The sequence below is a fragment of the Lycium barbarum genome, chromosome 2, assembly GCF_019175385.1.
Source record: "Lycium barbarum isolate Lr01 chromosome 2, ASM1917538v2, whole genome shotgun sequence".
In the NCBI taxonomy this organism is placed as follows: Eukaryota; Viridiplantae; Streptophyta; class Magnoliopsida; order Solanales; family Solanaceae; genus Lycium; species Lycium barbarum.
Genome location: NC_083338.1, coordinates 117,255,727 through 117,276,922, shown reverse-complemented (window position 1 = coordinate 117,276,922; position 21,196 = coordinate 117,255,727). Strand labels below are relative to the sequence as shown.

The 21,196-nt window shown below is 34.9% G+C and overlaps 2 protein-coding genes across 6 annotated transcripts; one reads left to right on the top strand and one right to left on the bottom strand.

The window, feature by feature from the left end:
* The first annotated feature begins 3,997 nt into the window (after positions 1-3,997).
* Positions 3,998-10,425, top strand: LOC132626886 (immune-associated nucleotide-binding protein 9). Of its 2 annotated transcripts, none has more exons than XM_060341912.1 (6): positions 3,998-4,155; positions 6,917-7,142; positions 7,847-8,124; positions 8,969-9,133; positions 9,218-9,352; positions 10,066-10,425. In XM_060341912.1, the coding sequence occupies exons 2-6, from the start codon at positions 6,917-6,919 to the stop codon at positions 10,276-10,278; spliced, it is 1,017 nt and encodes a 338-aa protein (XP_060197895.1). In that variant the 5' UTR covers positions 3,998-4,155; the 3' UTR covers positions 10,279-10,425. The 2 variants fall into 2 exon arrangements, with proteins under 2 accessions (XP_060197895.1, XP_060197894.1); XM_060341911.1 differs by having other exon boundaries at positions 6,912-7,142.
* A 1,849-nt stretch (positions 10,426-12,274) lies between these two features.
* LOC132626887 (agamous-like MADS-box protein AGL11) lies at positions 12,275-20,762 on the bottom strand. Of its 4 annotated transcripts, none has more exons than XM_060341914.1 (9): positions 20,621-20,762; positions 19,084-19,266; positions 15,763-15,844; positions 14,892-14,953; positions 14,638-14,737; positions 14,027-14,068; positions 13,474-13,515; positions 12,617-12,828; positions 12,275-12,475 (listed from the first exon to the last, which is right to left on the bottom strand). In XM_060341914.1, exons 2-8 carry the CDS (start codon positions 19,263-19,265, stop codon positions 12,634-12,636), a joined length of 705 nt encoding a protein of 234 aa, XP_060197897.1. In that variant the 5' UTR covers position 19,266; positions 20,621-20,762; the 3' UTR covers positions 12,275-12,475; positions 12,617-12,633. The 4 variants fall into 4 exon arrangements, with proteins under 4 accessions (XP_060197897.1, XP_060197896.1, XP_060197898.1 ...); XM_060341913.1 differs by lacking the exon at positions 20,621-20,762 and adding an exon at positions 20,348-20,507; XM_060341915.1 differs by lacking the exon at positions 20,621-20,762 and adding an exon at positions 19,840-20,089.
* Positions 20,763-21,196: the final 434 nt, after the last annotated feature.

The window sequence follows — 21,196 nt, the reverse complement described above, 5'->3', positions numbered from 1 at the left end:
GAAGTGAGTTTGGAAAGGCTTAAGGAGCGCGAAAGGTATGTAAAGTAAACCCAATTCTTCCCTTGGCATGCCCTTAGTGTATTAGGGTCGGATCCGGGCCTCGAAGGACCTCTTGGCCCTCGGAATCCGCAAGACAAAATTTCAGTTTTTCCTTCAGTAGAATTGAACCATTTTGATACGCTTTTTCTGAAATTATGCAATTTTGCTCTAAATTATTCAGAAAATCATAGAATGTTTGTATAACCTTTTTAGGTGATACTATATGCTTAGAGGGCACAATTTGAGCCCGCCGCCTTGTTTGTCCCAAGGCGGGCCCGCTATTTACGGTTTTGCCCCTAATGTGTTAAAGCTTCCTTTTTAAGCGATTTTTGAAACAAATGTTTTAATTACCCTACTAATCGCTTAACGAATATTATTTTAAATATTCTGTTAAATATTATAAATTATTTTGACACTCGGAATGACTTCGGGAAAGTTATACTTCTATAATTTATTATGATATCCGAAATACATTTATTATGATTCCGTCCGACCCCATTGGATTTGTTTGTCTTTGATACGCTTCATCGAGTCTTTGAAAACATTTATTATATTTTTAAATTGCATTAGTCTCTCACTACTCCATTCGTGGATGTCCCAATGTTTCCCACACTGAGCCCGGGCCAGGATATGTTGTCAAGCGTAATTCTCTGCATTGTTCGCCGCGTCCCGGTGTGAGGGGGCAGGTATACGCGTACATGGGTCTGTGGAGTATGATGTGCCATGTCCGCCTATTCTGATCTGATCTGTATGGCCATTTTGATATGACATTATATGATACGGGGCCACGCCCCTTTTTCTGATTCCTCTGTATAGTGGCACCAGCGTCGGGAGGGTGGCCACATTCTGTCTGCCGAGTCCCGTGTCAGGGACCGGATATGATATGATATGACATATGTTTCTGTACGCATTCTGTCTGTTTTGGAAATATGCATTTGACACTCTAGATTCTGTACTCATTTTCTGTAACCATTATGATTTGACTTCTGTGATTCCGCTTTACATATTCAGTACATATTTCGTACTGACCCCCTTTCTTCGGGGGCTGCGTTTTCATGTCGCGCAGGTACTGACGACAGGTTCGCTGATCCACACGTTTAGGATCCTATTTCTGCTATTTGGGGCGCTCTCTTCTACAGAGCCCATCTTTTGGTACAGTCTGTCACTGCTATCTGGATATGTACTTTGTTCAGGGTATGACGGGGCCCTGTCCCGTCTTATGATTATGATATGTTCTGTAGAGGTCTGTGGATACATCTGTGTGGGTTCTGTACATATGTTTGGGATATTCTGTTCTGTGATGGCCTTATCGGCCTATGTGTTCCAAGTCTGCTTTTCTGCTAAGTTCTGTAGCGACCACTAATATTATTATTATATTATTATTCTGTTAATATGCTAATTTGGGGTATCGGGTACGTATAGGTGCCCAGCTCGGGCACTGGTCGCGGCCCACGGGGTTGGGTCGTGACAATACCAACCTAAGTAATCCATCCCAACTTCGTACCCGAAGGTGTACATGCTTTCTCCAAAAATCACTAACTCTACATATGCTTCGCTAACCGAAGTCTAACTATAAGGTAAATCGAAACCTACCAGGTAGCCGAGCGGGAGCAACGAACAATCACACTTTTGCCTTGCCTTTTCGGAGAGCCTCCAAATGCTCAAAGTTTATCCATAATCGAACTCTAAGTTAGAAATAAGAAGAGCAATACCCATATTGCTAGGCTATCTTTCGAATCAAAATCAACTATGGAAAAAAGGAAAATGGGCCCACAATGGTAAAACGGGCATTTCGAAAGTGAAATCGGTAACCCAACATTCTAGAAGTTCAATTCTACCATTTAATTGCTTGATTAACTCAAGAATAGGCCATTACATGATTCAAGTCAAAACCTCCAATTTGGGTATAAACCTTAACTTTCAATCTTCAATTTCATCAACAATAATGGAAAATTCAAGCCTATTAGTTACTAAATCATCAAATTCCATACTCAGATTAGCCAAATCCACCAACAATTCTCATTTAAAAAGACTAAAACTCAAATAATGAAATAGATGTCAAAACTGATCTTTCCTCTTAAGTTCTATAGAAATTCTAGCATGGATTCAAGCTTAGGAAAGATAAAGCATGAATTCTAGGTTAGGGAACTTACCTACAAGAGAAATCATCCAAGAACTCCTCAAATCGCCTCAAGATGCTTAGAAACAATAAATGAAGTGATAGGAAATGAAGGGTTTTAACTAGGCATTAAATAAGATTCTGGTCCCGTCATCCGCTGCAACGGTCAATCGTCCGCTACAGCAGTTACTAGTTCACCATCACGAGTCCGCCACAGCGGACTACCAGCCGCTGTGGCGACTCACCACAATTCCCACACACTCGCCATAGCGGACCAGGCCTCGCTACACAAGGTCCGCTACAGCGCAAATGGTGCCGCTACAGCGGACACTAGACACCAGAATTTCCTAGCTTTTCACTAACTCAATCCCGAAATTCGACAATCACCCAAGACCTCGCAGATATAAACCAGACATGCATTCACACATAAAAACACGCTACAGACTCACTCAAGGTCTCGGAATTCCCGACGGAGGTCTATTTGACTGGGTCAACACCCAATGGCCAAATACCAACTTTCTATCAAATAACTCGAAATGCTCCAAAGTATCTTGGGAACCGAACTGAACATCCCACTAAGTCACAATTGCTCATCCGGACCTCTCGGAATCGACGGATTTTCGTAAAAGGTCCGTTTACTCAAAAGTCAACTATTGGTCAAACGCTTTTCACTTTAAGACTATTTCACAAAAGACATCATAAATCTCGCCCGATCACCTCGGGAACTGTACCACCCATCCCCGCGGGTCAAAATTGTATTGATAGGGCTTGAGGAAGGGTCAACGGGGGTAAATTGGTCAAAAGTGCTATAACGACCAAACGGGTCGTTACAATTAGCTAAAAGATTTAAAAATCACACTCAAAATTTATGATTCTATAATATTAAATATAGCTTGTTTTATTATTATTATCAATCCAAGATTCATTAAAAAGTTAACCATTAATTCTAATACTTTTATCTGTGAGGGCCCGTGCACAACACGGGTTTTTATTTATAGTATAAGTAGAAGCGCTCTTATAATTAAACTGCCAAATCGATTATATACAATTATTATTTTAATATTAGATGCATTAATAAAGTATTGAGATCTCCATCTTTCCTTTTCAATTTATGTAACTAGATTTTGAATTTTGATTTTCATTAATAAAATTGAAGTACCGAGTAAGAGCAATTCTAATTTTTTATTTATCTTAAAACCTTTTATTCCATTAATCGAATTCTTTCATTCTTTTGAAGTTATTAATAAATAACAAATATAATTATTTACTAACTTCAAAAGAGTAAAATGCATTTTTTTCATCTATAAACTTACAAGTCAATATGAATAGAATGGAGAAAATGTCTTTATAGAATACCATTGAATAAAAACTTGTTTGGTTCTTTTACCGAAGTTAGAGAGGAAAATACTCCTCCCGTCTCAATTTATCTGGAAAAATGATATTTTTCTATATTTGGTAACAATCAATTTTAATTTTACTTTTTTATCCTTAATGAATAAATTTTTAGTCACAAAAATTTCTATAATTTATTTTAGATCATAAGTTTTAAAAGCCTTTTTTTTATTTATTAAATTTCATGGGTAGTTCATACAGACGAGGGAGTAACTTTATCAAAAAAGGAAAAGAGAAAAGAACACTCCTATTTATGATGTAGTTCTATTGTGTATATATTTTGAGGGTGTTTAGAAGGACTTATTTTAAGTGCTTATGGGCTTTTAAGTTTTTTTTTTTTCTAATTTTTGTGATGTTTGAAAAAAATAAAAAATGCTAACTTATGAATTTTGGCTTTTATGTTATAGGTACTTTTAAAAAGCGAATACAAACACTGTTAACAAGTATTCCTTTACTTGTTGGTAATTACTTGTTACTTGACGGTTAAGGCATAGAGCTATCCTAGACTTTGTCTCTTTGCATTAAAGCTTTAATAATTAGGTTATTCTCTTTTTATTCTGAACATCAGCTTCTTGCTTTTCTCTCTCGATCAAGCAACTCTCAAGGTAATTACCAAAATATAATCATTTTGTTTTTGTTGAGAAAGATTTTCTTTTTCCACATAGGTTTTTTTTTTTTTTTTTTTTTTCTCTATGATGTGATGAAAAGGGAAAATTGGGTGAAAGTCATGAAATTGATCGAATTGGGTGTATTCAACTGATAATATAGGGTTCTTTCTTAACTTTATTAGGGTGAGTAAAAATGTTTATTTTTAATTGGAACTTGTTTCATGTTTTGAAGTATACAAAGTTTGATCATAGTTATGGTATGTGGAAAGATGATAACTGATTTGGTAGTATTTCTCAATTCTACTTGCAAAAACACACCCTTTTTGTGTGCTGTTTTAGACAAAATTCAATTTGTAGTTATTATTTTTGTGGGGTGGGTTACTGGTGTTGTTTATTACTCCCTCTGTCCCAATTTAATTGTGTTACCCCCTGTTTCGATGGTGGTGTCCCGTGATTCATTAATATATGATTTTCTTTGTTTTCATTGTTCTTAATATTATGTGGTATGGTGTTGTAAACCCGTGGTTAAAAGTTTCAATTTTTGTAACCATGAATTTGGTGATTTTTCCGTGGTTACATATTTCATTTCTCCATTATACCCCACCATTCACCATCCACCATCCACCCCACGCCACCCCCACGCTACCACTCACCCCCACCCCACTCCTCTGCCACCCACCCCCACTACCCCAACCACCACCCACTATCCCTCACCACCGCCCAACTCCATCCCACAACCGCTCACCCCCACCCTACCACCCACCACCCCCACCCTCATCCCACAACCACCCACCCTTCCACCTCGCCCAACCACTACCCCTCACCACCACCATCCACTACCCCCACCCTCATCCCACAACCACCCACCCCCTCCACCACCCCCACCCACTACCTACTTATTTTTTAAAGTTCATATTTTATTCTTTACCTGAGTTCTATTAATATATATAAACTAATTTCTAATTAAGAGTTAAGGGTATTTTAGTAAACTTACAAGTTATTATACAGCACCATACAGTCAAACCAAACAATACAAATATTATTAAATCACAACAAATGATACAGTCTATTCAAACATTGTGTTAATTAATACAGTACAATACAATACAACACAACACCATACCATACTGTACATTAATGAACCACGGGAAATAGCCATCCAAACAGAGGGTTAGTTTGACTGGGCACAAAGTTTAGGAATAAAAACAGATTTTTGAATCTTGTGGTCCAAAAAGACTAGATGGTAATGTACTAAAATGTCATTTGAATCTTGTGGTAATAAACTTGTCATGTAGGATGTTTGAATTGTCAACTTACTAAATATAGGAAGAGACACTCTTTTTGGGAGAGACGAAAAAGAGAAGTAAGACACTTTAATTGGGATGGAGGGTGTACCCTTTTTTTTTTGATCCTTTGGTGTTGTTTTCAGCGAATTCTAGTTGACTATACTGAGAAAATGATGGTGTTCTATTTGTATGTTATAGTAGTTATTTGGGTTTTTGGGTGGGGGGGGGGGGGGGGTGGGGTGGGGAGGGAGGGAGGGGAAATTGGTCATGTGGCAGTAGTTGTATATTCACTGTTTACTTGGATTGCAGTAACTAATGCTGTTAATCTATTTATATTTATAATGGTGGTGTTTGGGCCAACTTGTGTGCACCCTACCTCCCACCAAAACAAGAAACTTGGTAACTCTGCTCACAAGGCTTCCAAAACAAGAAACGTGGTAACTCTGCTCACAAGGCTTCCAAAACTAGAAACTTGGTAACTCTGCTCACAAGGCTTAGGCAAATAGGAAGATCACCTAGCATTTTCTGTCTTTTGGCATTTGAAGTGTGGTCCCAGAGGCTTTCACCCATTCATTGGCCACTGGGCCACACCCTTTGGGTGCTAGTCTTGTCTTATTTTTTAGTGTAATAACCTGGTGTTGATGTTGAGGTCTTGGGACTTTAGAGAATTTGCATTCAAGCCTTACCCTCTCTCAATCAAGCTATTCTGAAATCTGTGTCTCACCAGTAAGGGTGATTTGTTGAACCATTCTCAGTCATATGTTGTACTCTTTTTATCTTTTTTCTAAACAGAGAAGCTTTCATTCGAGATTTCTGTGGCTCTTTACAGATTCTATCTGCATTGTAAGATATCTGATGCAGATATTAATAGTCAAAAGGTTTTCAAACAAGTGGATTATGTTTTAGAGGTCATTAGGTGATTGATTGGGCTTTAGGTTGATTGGGCTTAATTGTAGGGTTGTTTGGTGGAATTCTTGAGACTTTCTTCTTTTACTTTGTTATAGAGTTCAATTTCATGCCGTTAGTTTGCTTGTGGCATTGGCGGAACATGCCTCAAACTCTTTCTAGATCTAATAATCTCGAGCTTATACAAACACCAAAAAGACCTAAAAAATAGTTAGTGATCTTATAACTATTGCATGGAAACCTGAATAGTCCCTTAAACTGTTTGTTTTCTCATTCTTGTGCTTCATTACCTCTTTTCGTCCATGAACCATGCTGAAACTATTATAGTTATAAATAATTTGTTTCACTTTCATAAGAAAAACAGGCTAGCTTTTGACAACAGTTTACTTCCTTTCAAAATCCATTATGGAATTATCTTTATCCAGGTTTTAGATTTGCTTTGAGAAAGTTTGTTTTGTTGATAATGATTATATCATATAGCTGAACAGCAGCATCTTTTGGCCCTACTATTTCACCATTACTCCAATTGCTCCTTCATTTAATGTTTTTTGATTCAATAAGATAAGATGGGTGGAAGCGCAATAAGTGAGGATTGGGAATTCACTACAAATGGAGCTCGGACACTGGTTCTGGTTGGGCGTACAGGTAATGGTAAAAGTGCCACAGGAAATAGCATTCTTGGAAGAAAGGCCTTCAAGTCTATGTCTAGCTCGGCTGGTGTTACAAGTACTTGTGAGCAACAGAGGACTGTACTAGAAGATGACCAAATACTTGACGTGATTGATACGCCTGGTATATGATACATAGCCTTTCTTTTCCTTCTTTACTGCAATAAGCTATATTAGTCAAATTAGTATTATAAATATAGTATGTAATAATTGATAAGAGTTTAAATAAGCCACACACTACTCTGTCTGATGCTTATAACTAATGAATTTTAGAAGAATTAATTTGTCGTTTATTAAAAGTGGAATTTTATGCAGATTTATTTACAAAATGTTAGTATCTATATTTGTATTGTGTTTGACTGATATGTAGAGTACTTTTATATACGGTGATATGCTTTGGCGTGTTCTTATGAAATATAATGCTGAAATAAATCAATCCAAATTTAGCACACATAAAAAGGTAACATGAAAGAGCTTTCTAAGCATTTAGAATTTGTATTTGTGTAATCTGGGGATTGTGAGTATATGTTGTTTTGTTGAAGTATGTAAACTAATTGATAGAAGTGCCCTTCATAAATTACTTGGAGGACAATTTCTCTGTTTTCCTATTTTACTCATATGCTATTAATTGTTCTGGAGTTATCTAAAGAGACTGATAAAGCATGCTACAACAGAATTGCAAAAAGAACGTGCTAACATATGGAACAATGGTGTCTCAACACTATAAGTTTCCCCATATGTAGAAAACATGAATTTGCTCTGTATCGGATCTTGATCTGTTTTTTGACTACATAAAGTCGAAAATAGCTGACTTTATCAGATTTGCAGGATTGTTTGATTTTTCTGTTGAACCTGAATTTGTTGGAAATGAAATTGTTAAATGCATCAACATGGCCAAGGATGGGATTCATGCTGTTCTTGTAGTTCTGTCTGTGCGAACTCGCTTTTCAAGAGAAGAACAAGCAGCAGTCCAGAGTCTGAGGGAGTTCTTTGGGAGCAAAATTAGTGATTACATGATTTTGGTTTTCACTGGTGGGGATGATCTTGAAGACAATGATGAAACTCTGGATGATTACTTAGGTCGTGACTGCCCCGTGCCTTTAAAGGTATTGAAAAAATCTCATACTTACAACCTAACTTTCAGTAAGCTAATTGATTTTATTTGTAAATGTATTTTTATTTAGAAAATCTTCTGTTCAAAAGGTTTCATCTTTTTTATTCTTCAAAAGTTTTGGAGATTTTTACCCATTGATAGATAAAACTCTGGTGGGGGAAGAATGTGCTTTGCCTTGCTAGACAATAACTTACAAAACCTAGTCATATATAAGGCTCAGAAACATTAGCTTGTGGGATGAATCTAGTACATGTGAGGAAAAAAATACTAAAGAGAGAGTGTTTTTCTTTTTGGGGGTGGGTAGAAGCAAGAACTGATAGTAACATTGCTCTCTGAGGTTGGATGGTAAAAGGAAAAACATTAAGATCCATCTCACTAGATTTTTGACCATATAACCAAAATAGAAAAAAAAAAAAACAAAGGAAAAAGAGACAGGAAAGAAGTTCTACTAAATAGAGCTAGGTACTTTGATATCCCTGATCAGTTATTCGTTTCTCTTTTCAAAGTTTTGAGATTAAAGAAGATAGTTTTGAAATCTAGCAAAATCAGCACCAGTTAATAGTTTTATGTTGCAGGCAGGCGTTGAAGGGGAAGGACAAGAAAATGGGGAGAAAAATAACAATGAATCTTGAACTTTTGAAATCGACACAAAATTCTTTTCTTTTTTAATTTAAAAAAAAGTGAGGAAAAAGAATTTTTCTACTAATAGAGCTAGATTTGTAGTTAAAAATTCAATCATCAAACTTCAGTTGGCTTTATAGGTTATTGTTTTCCCTCTTCAAACTTGTGCGAGTATGAGATATTGTCAACTTAAAGTATTTCCTCTGATGATCTAGAATACCCTCACGATGTGTGGAAATAGGCGAGTGCTCTTTGATAACAAGACTAAAGATCCTTTGAAGAAAGCCGACCAATTGAAACAACTACTTTTCCTGGTAAATGTGGTTGTAGAGAATAATGGTGGAAAACCATATACAGATGACTTATTCAAGGAATTAAAGGTATGTATTTTCAACAATTCAATTGTCCTCTGTACTTATCCAGCAATTGGGCTTTACTTGTTGATTGTAATGTTTCATTTATAGAAAGGAGCCATCAAACTTCATAACCAGGCAACTGAGGTTAATTCCTTGGTGGGATATTCTAAGCAAGAGATACTAGAGTTGACGGAGCAAATGCAAAAGTCGTACGAAGAGCAACTGAAGCGAATAACTGAAGTGGTATGTTTGATCTTTATTGAACTTTTTCGCTACTACTAGAAATGAATTCATCAGTCATTTATCAACTTGTATATCATATTGCCAAATGATGCCTCTGCTAATTATGCAATAAATTTTTACTACTAGCAAGGAATTGAGCTAGTGGCTATCTTCCACTGCTTTTGTTTAGAATAACAAGATTCCTTAGTTCTACTATGTTTCGTCGAGGAAGTTCTTAATTGGCAGTTTGGCACTGCTTTTCCACTGGGAAATCATGATAGATATTAGACTTGGCCAAAGGCGCCATAGAAACAAGCTTGACTGATCTTCCTTAGCTTTCTAGATTTCATGTTTCTGGACTTCTCTTGGCATGTTTGGAACATCATATACCGAGCAGTGATAATAGTACCCTGTCCCCCAAAGTAGATGATTTTATTCACTCAACAAGGGTCAAATTGCAAATTTTGTTTTATTTTTGTAAATGAATTAATTCAATTTCGTGAAAAGAAAATATAGATGTAGTAACTACTTTTCCAATCAATACTAATAAACGTAGCTATGGAATGATAATGATGGTAAAGAGTTTTTGAAAAGTCGAACACAAAGACAACTCTGTTGAAGTGTATGCAGTATTTTGGTGCCAAGTACGATGTAGTCTATGAATTAGATGTGCGATCTTATAACGAGATAGTGCCTTTGGGCTTTCTATTTGACTATTGTTACATCTTTGACAGGTTGAGTCAAAGCTGAAGGAGACCACACATAGGCTTGAAGAGCAATTGGCGAAAGAGCAAGCTGCTCGGTTGAAGGCTGAACTAAGTGCAAAAGAAGCGCAGAAGAAATCGGATGACGAGATTCGCAAGTTGAGAGAATACCTGGAGAGAGCTCAGAAGGAGACTGAAGAGCTCCGAGGTCGTTCAGAGCGTAGCGGTTGTAATATTCTGTGACAAAGTTGTAAATACTTTGGAAGAATCTGCCTGCCGCTAAAGTGAATTTACTCTTGCTTCGACTCTTTTACACCCCCTTCTATATGCAGAAGAGATTGATGTGTTGGTAATATATTGCGATATAACATCTCGATAATGTTAAATATTCGATTGTGTCTTGGAGTAATGATAAAGTTGTCTCCGTGTGACCGTTAGGTCACGGGTTCTAGCTGTGGACTGCATTGATGATTGCATCAGGGTAGGCTGCTTACATCACACCCCTTGGGTACGGCCCATCTCCGGGCCCTGTGTGAACGCGGGATGCTTCATGCATAGGGCAGCTCCCCCCTCCCCCTCTCTCTGTTTTATGGTCATGACTAGCAATCAGAATTCAGAACAAGCTGAAGGATCAAGGAATCTAAGAGAGAGAAATTGTATCCACTAGCAGCAAGTGGACTCTACTTGGATGAATGATGATATTAGCTTTTGGTTTCTGCCTTTTGTTCTGATTGTCGTGGTGGTTGGTGCAGCTCTCTGGTGTAGTTACTAGGATGTTATGGTTTTTTTACCTTCTGTTATTGCATTGTCTATTGTTTTAACCAGCTAGGTGTAGCTGGTTAATTCGTATGATAAGTTACTGTTATCTTCCCAAAAGAGAGATTTTGTAGGTCTCTAACGCCCAACCAAAGGTCCTTGTTTATGTGCTACTGCTAGGTTAGTTAAGGTCTTGATACGATCCGGCTTGTGGAAGATACGGATTCAAACAACAAATACGCGGAACTAAAGATAACGAAGAAATCAAGGGATGAGAAGTGAAGAATTTGGGATGAGAAGAAGAGGGATAGAAGCAAGACCTAATTAGTAAAGGAATTATAGGCAAATCTAGGTATATTAAATTCAAACCTTCCTAATCGATTCCTACTAACGAACATATACTATTTGAATTCAATTTAAGAGTCAATCAAATGAATCCACAAATGAACAACTCTCATATGAAATCAATGGAAAAAGAGTTCAATAGCCAGCAATGGAATACACCATAATCAACTATCACTAAACACTAGATTAGCACTACACTAATTCTACCAAACAAACTATCACTCATTTTAGATTATTCATCTCAATTCATTCAAAGCTATCTAATCAAATGAAAGACAAGCTATATCTACAAGCTAAGCAAAGAAGACTAATAGGCAATTACAATGCTATCCTTAATGAAGTAAGGGTCTTGTTTAACTAGTCTTCTTAGTGTAGTCTTCAGTTCAAGGATTGGCCTTCAATGGCCAAACACGTCCCCTCCTTGCATAGATGGCCCTCTAATCGACCTTGCATGCATGACCTTCTTGCAAGCATAGCCCTCCTTGTGCAAAGTAGCCACTTGCACAAATAGCCTTTTGCGCAAATAGCCCTCCAAGCTATCTTCCAAGTCTTGCGGGCAAGGACCTCAATGAAGCTTATATAGACTTGGCTCTCATCATTGATCATCATCAAGTGTGTAGTGAGGAAATACACACTTGAGGTCCTTTGAAACGCTCCAAATATGATGAATAAGCTCCAATGAAGATCATAGACTCTAAGTTGAGCTCCACCACGAATCTTAGGCTCTATAAATTCACTTGAGCCAATGAGAATCATATCAAGTCTGCTCTCACAGTAATAGTCAAAAGTACCTTGGAACTACAAATAAGGTAGGGTGTTTTCTTTTACCGTTAGTAGCTTTTATTATTAATTCGATTCACATGCAAATTTTATTTGTACTCTTACTATTTTCCTCCTCAAGATTAATTAGAAGCCCTATGAGAACTTTGCTAGCTAACAAAATTGAAATTTACTTCAGAATATCGGTAAAATATGGATCAACCGATATTCAACCTGCTCGTGAATCACCCAATCTGTTTTTAACCCCCGCGTAAAATATAGGTGGGCGTGTTGTAACCTGTCTTTCTTACTCAACCCATTTAATTTCAACCAGTCCAAATCCGACATAACTCGCTCATTTGCCACACCTATATCCATCTAAATGCAAAAGTAGGCCCGAATTTATAAGAAAAGGTGCAGAGTCTATTGGAAAGAAACTGAGACGTCCACGGATTACAAGTAATAATACAGCAAACAATTCAAACACAGCAAAATAAGGTAGTAAAGCAAAAGCACAAAGATTATTTATAGTATGTTCCAAAAGAACACATTCCTTCCTCCATAGCAGAAATGGATTCACCTGCATGAACAGAAACCATAATGATTATAGCTAGTGAGAAAGATCACTTTTATATATCGAATAATAAACTCTTCAACTTCAGCATTTTTTCCATTCAAACATAAGAATAAAGATGCATGTATGTTTGAGAGAAAGACATACTTGGAAGGCAAAAGAGTTCAGTGAAGGTGGAGATCAGACTTCTTGTCAGCAGACATTGGATCATAATTAGAAGGCACTGAGGCAGCTTCCATCATGTTGAGTTGAAGCATATTTCTTGCTAAATATTGCTGAAATGCATTATACTCTTGCCCACCAGCTTGCTCACCTGCTGGCATCATGCTTAGTTCCTGCAGCCTCTCATTTTCTGCTATCTGCATAACATAATAATATAACTCTGTTAATTCAATTTGACTACTCTGCCTTATTCTTTTCTAAAATATCTCGCATGACATTTAAAAAAAAAAAAAAAAAAAGGCAGCGTGGTGAACAAAATATCCCAGCATTCATGCAGGGTTCGGGCAGGGCTGCATTTAGAGGGGGTGAAATGTAGGCGGTCTACCATAACGCAAGCATCAATTGTTGATTCCACGGCTAAAACATGTGGCCTATAAATCATATCGAGACAACTTTACCATTGTTCCAATGCTCCTTCTTGAGTGACATTTAAATAGCTAGTTAGTTTTTTATTAGGAAAGAATTGATTAATAGTTCAATTTTCCCCCTGTTTTTGAATTTTCAATGGCATACATGTTAAAATGAAAAATCTAGATTTTCTCACATTATGTATACTTCTATTAAAATTCGATAGCGGGAATATATCCAAGGCTAAACAAGTCACAACGGCATTATTGAACTAGAATAGCAAGTAATTTAGAATGGCAAGAGAGAAATAAAGAGTTCATAATTTTTTTTTCCTTTTACTAGGTGTAATATGGACAGATTTGGCCAGTGGAAAATAATATATGTTCGGTTATATTTGGATACAGAAAGAAATCACTTTAACTGGAAGGGAGTACCTTTGATCTAAGGAATGCATTTTCCTGTTCCAGTTGCATTTCCTAAATGAAGAGCAAGTTCAAGAGTGCAAAACAGTGAATATTTATCGACAAAGCATAATCAGATATTACATTAAAAGGGGGTGTTTGGTATAAAGGAAAATATATTCATGGAAAATGTTTCCTTGTCCTTGGAATATAAGTGATTTTCTTACTTAATATCTGGTGTTTAGTAAGTTTTGTCTTACTTATTATCTGGTGTTTAGTAAGTAAGCAAAAAATATATTGTCCCAATTACAGGAAAACACTATTGGGATGAGGCTGGAGTGGGGGGGGGGGGGGGGTTAGGGGTGGCCGGGGCTGGGGTTGGAGAGGCGACTTTAGATGGAACTTGTTTTTGCTACTTCCATTAGGGAAGTCATTTTTTTGATTTTTAAGGAACTTATTTTCATACAAAATATGTTATCCAAAGCACTTTTACCCACCAAACATGGGATAATTTGAAAATATTTTTCCATACCAAACACAGCCGAAGAGTCTAGTAGGAAAGAGCAAAAAAGTTATAAGAGATTACCCTCTTCTGCAAATTCTCAGTCTCAGCTAGTATTGCTTCATGCTGGTCAAGATAAAAAGTAACATGGATGTCACTAAAAGTACAGTAGGGAGATCATTGTATTTTTCATTCTGCAAATGCTTACAAATCTGGTCCACTAAAGCAAACATAGAATAAATTTCAAAATACGAAGCAACAAGGGTGTCACGTAATGGTCGATGATGAAGTGGATGAATATATATCATGGAAGATCAAGGTCCAAATCTAACAATAACAGAAAATGCTACGCAATGTATTCAGAATTTAGCAGGTACCAATGAAATAGCCGAAATATAAATGCTGGCACAAACACCAACCATTATTTAACAATTAAAAACACCTTCGAGAAGACTCTGAGAGTGGAAGCATCTTACATTCTTTACTTTTGAGTATTTTTTTTTTTTTTTCATTTGCTCGTGCTAAGTAATTTTTTTTAGCTATAGTTTGATGGTCATATAAGGGAGCACCCTTTTTCCTAATGTATACAGTAGACCTTGAAAGACCTAAAATATGTAGAAATGATGATAAAAGAAAAAAAACAAAAGGAAACATACAGAAATTTTGAGCATATATAATTTTACAAGCTATTATACCTTTTTTGACCTAATTCTTGTAATGCCTCGTTCAAGTCTGTTCTCCAATTGCTTCAGTTCCCTCACATTCAAAGAGCTCAAGCCTTCACCCACCAAATGCCTGTACTTGAATAAAATGTTGTTACATTATAAATTTTCAGTAAAGATACCTTTTAACAATATTTATTTTCTTGTTGTCATGGATATAGAAAAAAAAAATTGGAACATATAAATAGTTGTAAAATCTTGTCCAAGCTATTGAGTCATGGAATCACCTGTTTGTGTTCTGCATCAATTGTATCTGTTGGCGCAGCTTCTTTGACTCTTGTTGGTAAAACTGAAAACATATTAAACAGAAAAAAGACACACAAAGAGAAAGGTAATTAAAAAGAAGGTCAAAGCAGATAAAAATTAATTTAGTGGACCTATTTTAACACTTTTATGGTAAATTTTGTGGCAATTTTTTTCTTGTCAATAAACTTCTTTGGCGACTTTAGTGAATAAGTTTCAGCAATCTATACAGATAGTCATTCGTCTAATTTTTGTTAGGAATTAAATGATGTATAATTAAAAAAAATCATATTATGATATGTTCAGAGGCGAATCCAGGATTTCATGAGGATGGGTTCACCACTGCTTTAAGATAAGATATAATTTTTTATGGGGACATCGACTTCCCGAGCAAAGGATAATTAATTACATGGGTTTGTAAGTTTCTTGATTGTCATGACTCATGAGTTCATCGTTGCAGTGCAGCCAAGGAGTTTTTTTTTTTTTTTTTTTTTACTTTTTGGGACTTGGTATAATTAGAAATAAAGGAAAGAAAAGTATATGATGCAATATGAAGTAAAAACACTTTTTTACTTGAGTAATAATATAAAAAGAAAGGTAAAAAGGTAGCTTTAGAAAATAATAGCAAAAATTAAAAAAGCTGCCCGAGCTGGGGATTGAATCCGTGACCTTGAGAATACAAAAATAACCTTTGACGAGTGATCTCATCCTCTTATGACCATGTGTTCACTTAGTTAATATTAGATATATTTTCAGAATTATGCACATAATATATCGAGATTAGTCAATTGACCATGTATTCAGGTGACCCAAAATTTACACACAAATTCGCCCTGAATATGTTCCTATAATTACCTGTGCATTGAGCTCTTGAGTAGTGTATGCACTAGAGGTCTCTGCAGTTGCCTTCTTGTATCGATCTATAGTTGCCTTTATGCTGTGCATATCAAACATTTTTAGTAGTTTTATACCACAGCAAACAATTAAAATCTACTACAAAATAAGATAAAACAATGAGATAATGGTAATAAAAAAATAAAAATAAAAACCTAAACTATAAAATTTTCGCGAGTTTCACATCTCAACTATCAACTGCTTGCTTTTTCTATCTGAACTATCACCATATATGTATTAAAATTCAACTAGGAGATAGTTCAGGTAGGAAAAAAAAGTTGATAATTGGCCTAATCAGCTTAGATGTGTGTTTTAATATATATATATGGTAATAGTTTAGGTAGGAAAAGGAAACACGTGATAGTTGAGTGTGAAACTCACGAAAAAATGATAGTTCCGGTGTGTTTTTAACGATTAACTCTAAAATAATACACATATGTAAATGGAGAAAATCCACTATACCCCAACTCGGATTATTTCCTCCTTTAAAGCTAAGGACTTGTTTGGTACGAGGGATAAGGATAAATGATCCCGGGATTATATTTGAGATGAGTTTATCTCACGTTTGGTTAGGATAAAATCGTGGTATAACTAATTTCGGGATTAGTTATTCCGAGATTGTAGTGTTATTTTATTCCTAATCCCAGGATAACTAATCTTATGATAAGTTATCCTGGAATAACTTGTTTCCAACCAAACGACCCCTAAGTTAATACTACTCCTATGAGTTTATTGAATCCCTCACCATACAATTAGCCGTTTTATTTTTATTAAGAAAAAGAGAGAAAATCCACCTAGAAGTGATATTTTTCTTTCAGCAAAACTAATAAGCTCGAACATTTTTATGATATTTATCTACATTCATAACATCAATATTGGACAGAGATGGACTTATTTATTATTCGTGAAAGTAGCACATAAAACTAAAAGAATTGGAAAATAGTTGCAAAAATGGATTAAAATGAAAAAGTATTAGTATCAATCAAAAGTTTGCGCTGATCAAGATCTTTTATTCTATGTAATTCATGTGTAAAAACACTTAGTAATTAACAAGCTTTCTCTTTTTTCCCTTTTTGTAAACAGGAAAAAAAAAGGATTTTATATGTGGTGTGTAAACCGGACCAAGGAATCATATACTGTCTATATATAGAGAAGAAATTGAAGTGACAAATTAAAGTTGCATTAATTCAGTCCTTATCAATTAATGGAACGAAGACATTTCTCACCCGGCCGGTTGGCCATGAGAATTTTTCACTTTTTTCTGGATTTTTTTTCACTTTATTTGGAAATCAGCTTTGACATGAAAATAATAAATACAACTTGAAGTTGTATTTGGAATTTGGAAAACAACTAAAACCTTGTTTTCACTTATTTTTTCTCCACTTTTTTCACTTTCATTACATTCAAACAACCAAATATTATTTGTAAAAATTATAACTAAACGCAACTCCATCTTCAACTCCAACTACAAAATTCCAAAAAAAAGAGAAAAATATTTAGTTTTCATGGCCAAACGCCTACTAAATTTCTTTGCTGATTATTTATTTATTGGTTATATATATATATAAAAGGCAGCCCCAAGTACCGAAATTTGCCGTATGCATGCAAGGGAAAAGTAGCATGGATCATTTTGCTCTTATCACAGGTATAGGTAACCTGAAGAGGCTGTTAATTCTATAGAGAGAATATATTTCAAAACCTGAACTAATTATGAAATATATTTTTCTTGCATACTAAAAGTAAAAAACCAAAAACCAAAGCTACATGAGCTTTTTACAGTGTATAAGCTACAAGTAGAAACTAAACAAGCCCTGGAACCACAAGTCCCCAAACAATGAAAAATGCAAAAGGCTGCACTTCTCGATATCAGTACTCATAGTTTTTTGCTGATAGCAGATTGACTTCCATTTTCTTGTTTGTTTTTAATTTGTAGCCATTTTTGCCTCTTCAGATGAGCTTATTTATCAACCATTAATTTACTCTTTCTGTATTATAATTGTCTTCTGATTTTTTCTACTCCATAATGAGCCTGAAACAGCAGTGAGACAACAAGCAACAGTAAGTGCCTTCAAACCCCCCCCCCCCCCCCCCACACACACACACATACACACACAAAAAAAAAAAAAACTGCTAAAGTGCTCATTGTTAGAGACTATTTTGGTCTATATATTAGACCTTCCCTAAAGTAACAAATTGTGGGTTACAGAACTTCTAAGGAACTCTATCTTTCCAATGTATATTTTTGTACTTCACATTCAAGTGTTCAAGACAAAATTAAGTAATTATAATAAATGTGTTCTTTCTAACTGTTTAAGCTTTTAGAAAAGACGATCAAACATTTCAACTTCAATTCTGAAAATTCTTTATTCATGAATCTAAGAGCACCTAGGAGTTAAGAAAAAACAAGCTTGATTAATAGATTGAATTCCATTAACCTGATTCTCCACACTTTAAAATGCATTCTTGCATCAACTATTTTTGCCTTGTATTTTATAGGCTTATAAGTTACATATGGAGAGCAATAATTGTGTAATGAGGATGTGAAGTTCCAGAAATATTTCACTGGACAGCAATTTTCTTAATGATAAATTGTTTTTCTTGTTGTAGTTTAATTTTCTTATTACTACAAGTTATATATCCATTTTGGGTTGAAGCGCATCTTAAACTTGTGAGCAGATCGATCAATTGTAACCTTGGAATCAGTGTATCCTTCATACCCAACCTTTGTTGTCTGGTAGAAACATACAGAAATTTTGAAGTGGGCATTTGGACATGAAAATTGTGAAATTCGGAAAAAATAATTTTTATTTACTACATGAAAATCATATTTGGAAATTGAAGTTACATTTAGACATGAATACAAACTGGAGTTGTTTTTGTATTTTTTTGAGTTATTTGGAGTGAAATTTTTTAAAACAACTTTTTTGGAGTTTTTCAAAAAATTCTATGTCCAAACATTTTTCTGGAATACTATTCCGGAAAAAAGTAAAAATTATTCATAGCTAAATAGGCACTGTTCTCTTCTTTTTCTGTTTAAACCTCAACAAGATCTACGCAAAGTAGAAAAAATGAAAATCACAACTATTATATATGACAAAGATTTAACTTATATAAAACAATATATAGTGTAAATATTACACTACTAAAATGTTTTAACATGTTGCAGCAGATCAATAGTCAACTTTATTTCTTAGATTTATTCCGGTATGGTGTCAATATATAAAAATTAAACTCGCATGAGATGAAATTAGTATTGAAGGGAATGAATTAGTATATACTTACTTGTTGTTGGAGTATTCATAAAGGCGGCCACGGGTAGAGAAAACAATGAGAGCAATCTCAGCATCACACAGAACTGAAAGTTCATATGCCTTCTTCAACAGTCCATTTCTCCTCTTACAAAATGTCACCTGCCTGTTTGTGTTGTTCTCTATCCTCTTTATCTCTATCTTTCCTCTACCCATCCTAATTTACAAATCAATAACAACATATTTTAATTTACTATCTAATTTACTTCAGAAATGATTAAGAAAAGAGTCAAGTCATTTACTCTTACCAACAACAACAACAACAACCTACTCAGTGTATTCACACAAGTGGGGTCTGGGGAAGGTAGGATGTACGCACACGTTATCCCTACCTTTGTGGGTTAGGGAGGTTGTTTCCGATACACCCTCGGCTCGAGCGAGTCATTTACTCTTGGGAGTGCACATAAATGTAAGAAGATTTAGGTTGAACAACAACACATTTATTTATCTAATTTTAATTTCCCCATATGCAAACTGCATTTGTATTTGCTCATACGTTTTTTCTTGGTAAATAGATAAACCTACAGATCAGAAAAATATTCAAGAATAAAACTTGTAATTTTGAGGCTGATGGAAAATGAAGAGGTAAACAAAAATAAGGAAGAAGATCTAGGTAGAAAACTGGAAAGCATACAATATCACATAATCATAGTATTTAATGTTAACATAGGCTCAACTAACATGAAACCATATAAGTGAGGATAAAAAGAAAAAAGAAAAATTACAGTACCTCCAATATTAACATCCAAATGATGACAAAGAATTAATCTCTTTGGAGAAGAGTAGGGTTTCTCCTACATTTCTTTTCTCTAAACATGTCAAATGACTATGCGCAAATAATGTGCATATAGTTGTGCAAACATATATTATGGTCACACAAGACAATTTTTTTTTTTTTTTGAGGGAACTTCTTTGTAAATACTAATACACACAATGACATGATAAAGGTGAGAGTTTGATAGTATGCAAAAAAAAAAAAAAAATCTTAATTAATTTCATGTAACAAAATCCAAGATCTTCTCAAAATATACACTAGATCTAAAGATTGACGACATTCTACACGAAGCTTGAATTCTCCATAAAGAAAAGGGAGAAAAAAAAAATCAGACAATGCAAAAAATGCAAGGAAGAAAGGGACAACACTAGGGGAAAAAAGAAACTATATATAGTTTTCATTTTTTCTAATTTCTTTTAGAGTTTTTCGAGAGCTAGCTTGCTAAGAAAAAACATAAACAGACCTGACTCCTCTTCAATGGAAAATATTTCTATTTTCCGGCGACCCTTCACACAAATTCCAAAGACTTTGCACAACTAACTAGTCTTTTCGAACAACTTATAAATGAGAGAATTAAAAACACATTACTACTTTCTTTGTATATATTAGTGTAGCTTGACTGAGATATGACTTCAAAATGTGAAAAGTAAAGAGATGAAGAGAGAGCAGCTGGCAAAGAAAATGACATTGAAAGGAAATTTTTCCAAAAATAAACCAGACGTGGTGTTTCTATTACCTGCTTTGCAGACCAAATTCTCACCAAAAATAGTATAGGGTTTTGCTCTTTTTTCTACGTTCACTAATTTGCCCTACCTCTATTAATCTTTCTTGCTTTTCTGCTTTTAAGTTCTATGCATTGATGCCGTAAAATATAATAACACAATCCAGAAGTAATTACACAGCTAAATTTTCTATGATAGGAACGTGATAAAAAAGGTGGGTAATCTGTTACTGTCTGAATTTATGTTGTACACTTTCTTTTTTAGTTTGTCCTAAAAAAAGTCATGCTTCTATATTTAAAAATAATTTAACTTAATGAGATGATATACGGTCACATTTATCTAAGGCTTGTTTTGGACCACAAATATCAAAAGTTTTTTTTTTTTATAACTCCGTATCTATTCAAATGAGTTACATAAATTGAGACGGAGGGAGTAAAATATATTGATAGTATAAAAAAATTTGTATTGTAAATATATATAACATAAATCCTAAATGAATACTTTTAACTTTAACTTATTAAGTTTAGACGAGATGATCACAATATTTATGGGTAACATGACTTAAAAATTGATTGGATATAGCATTTTCT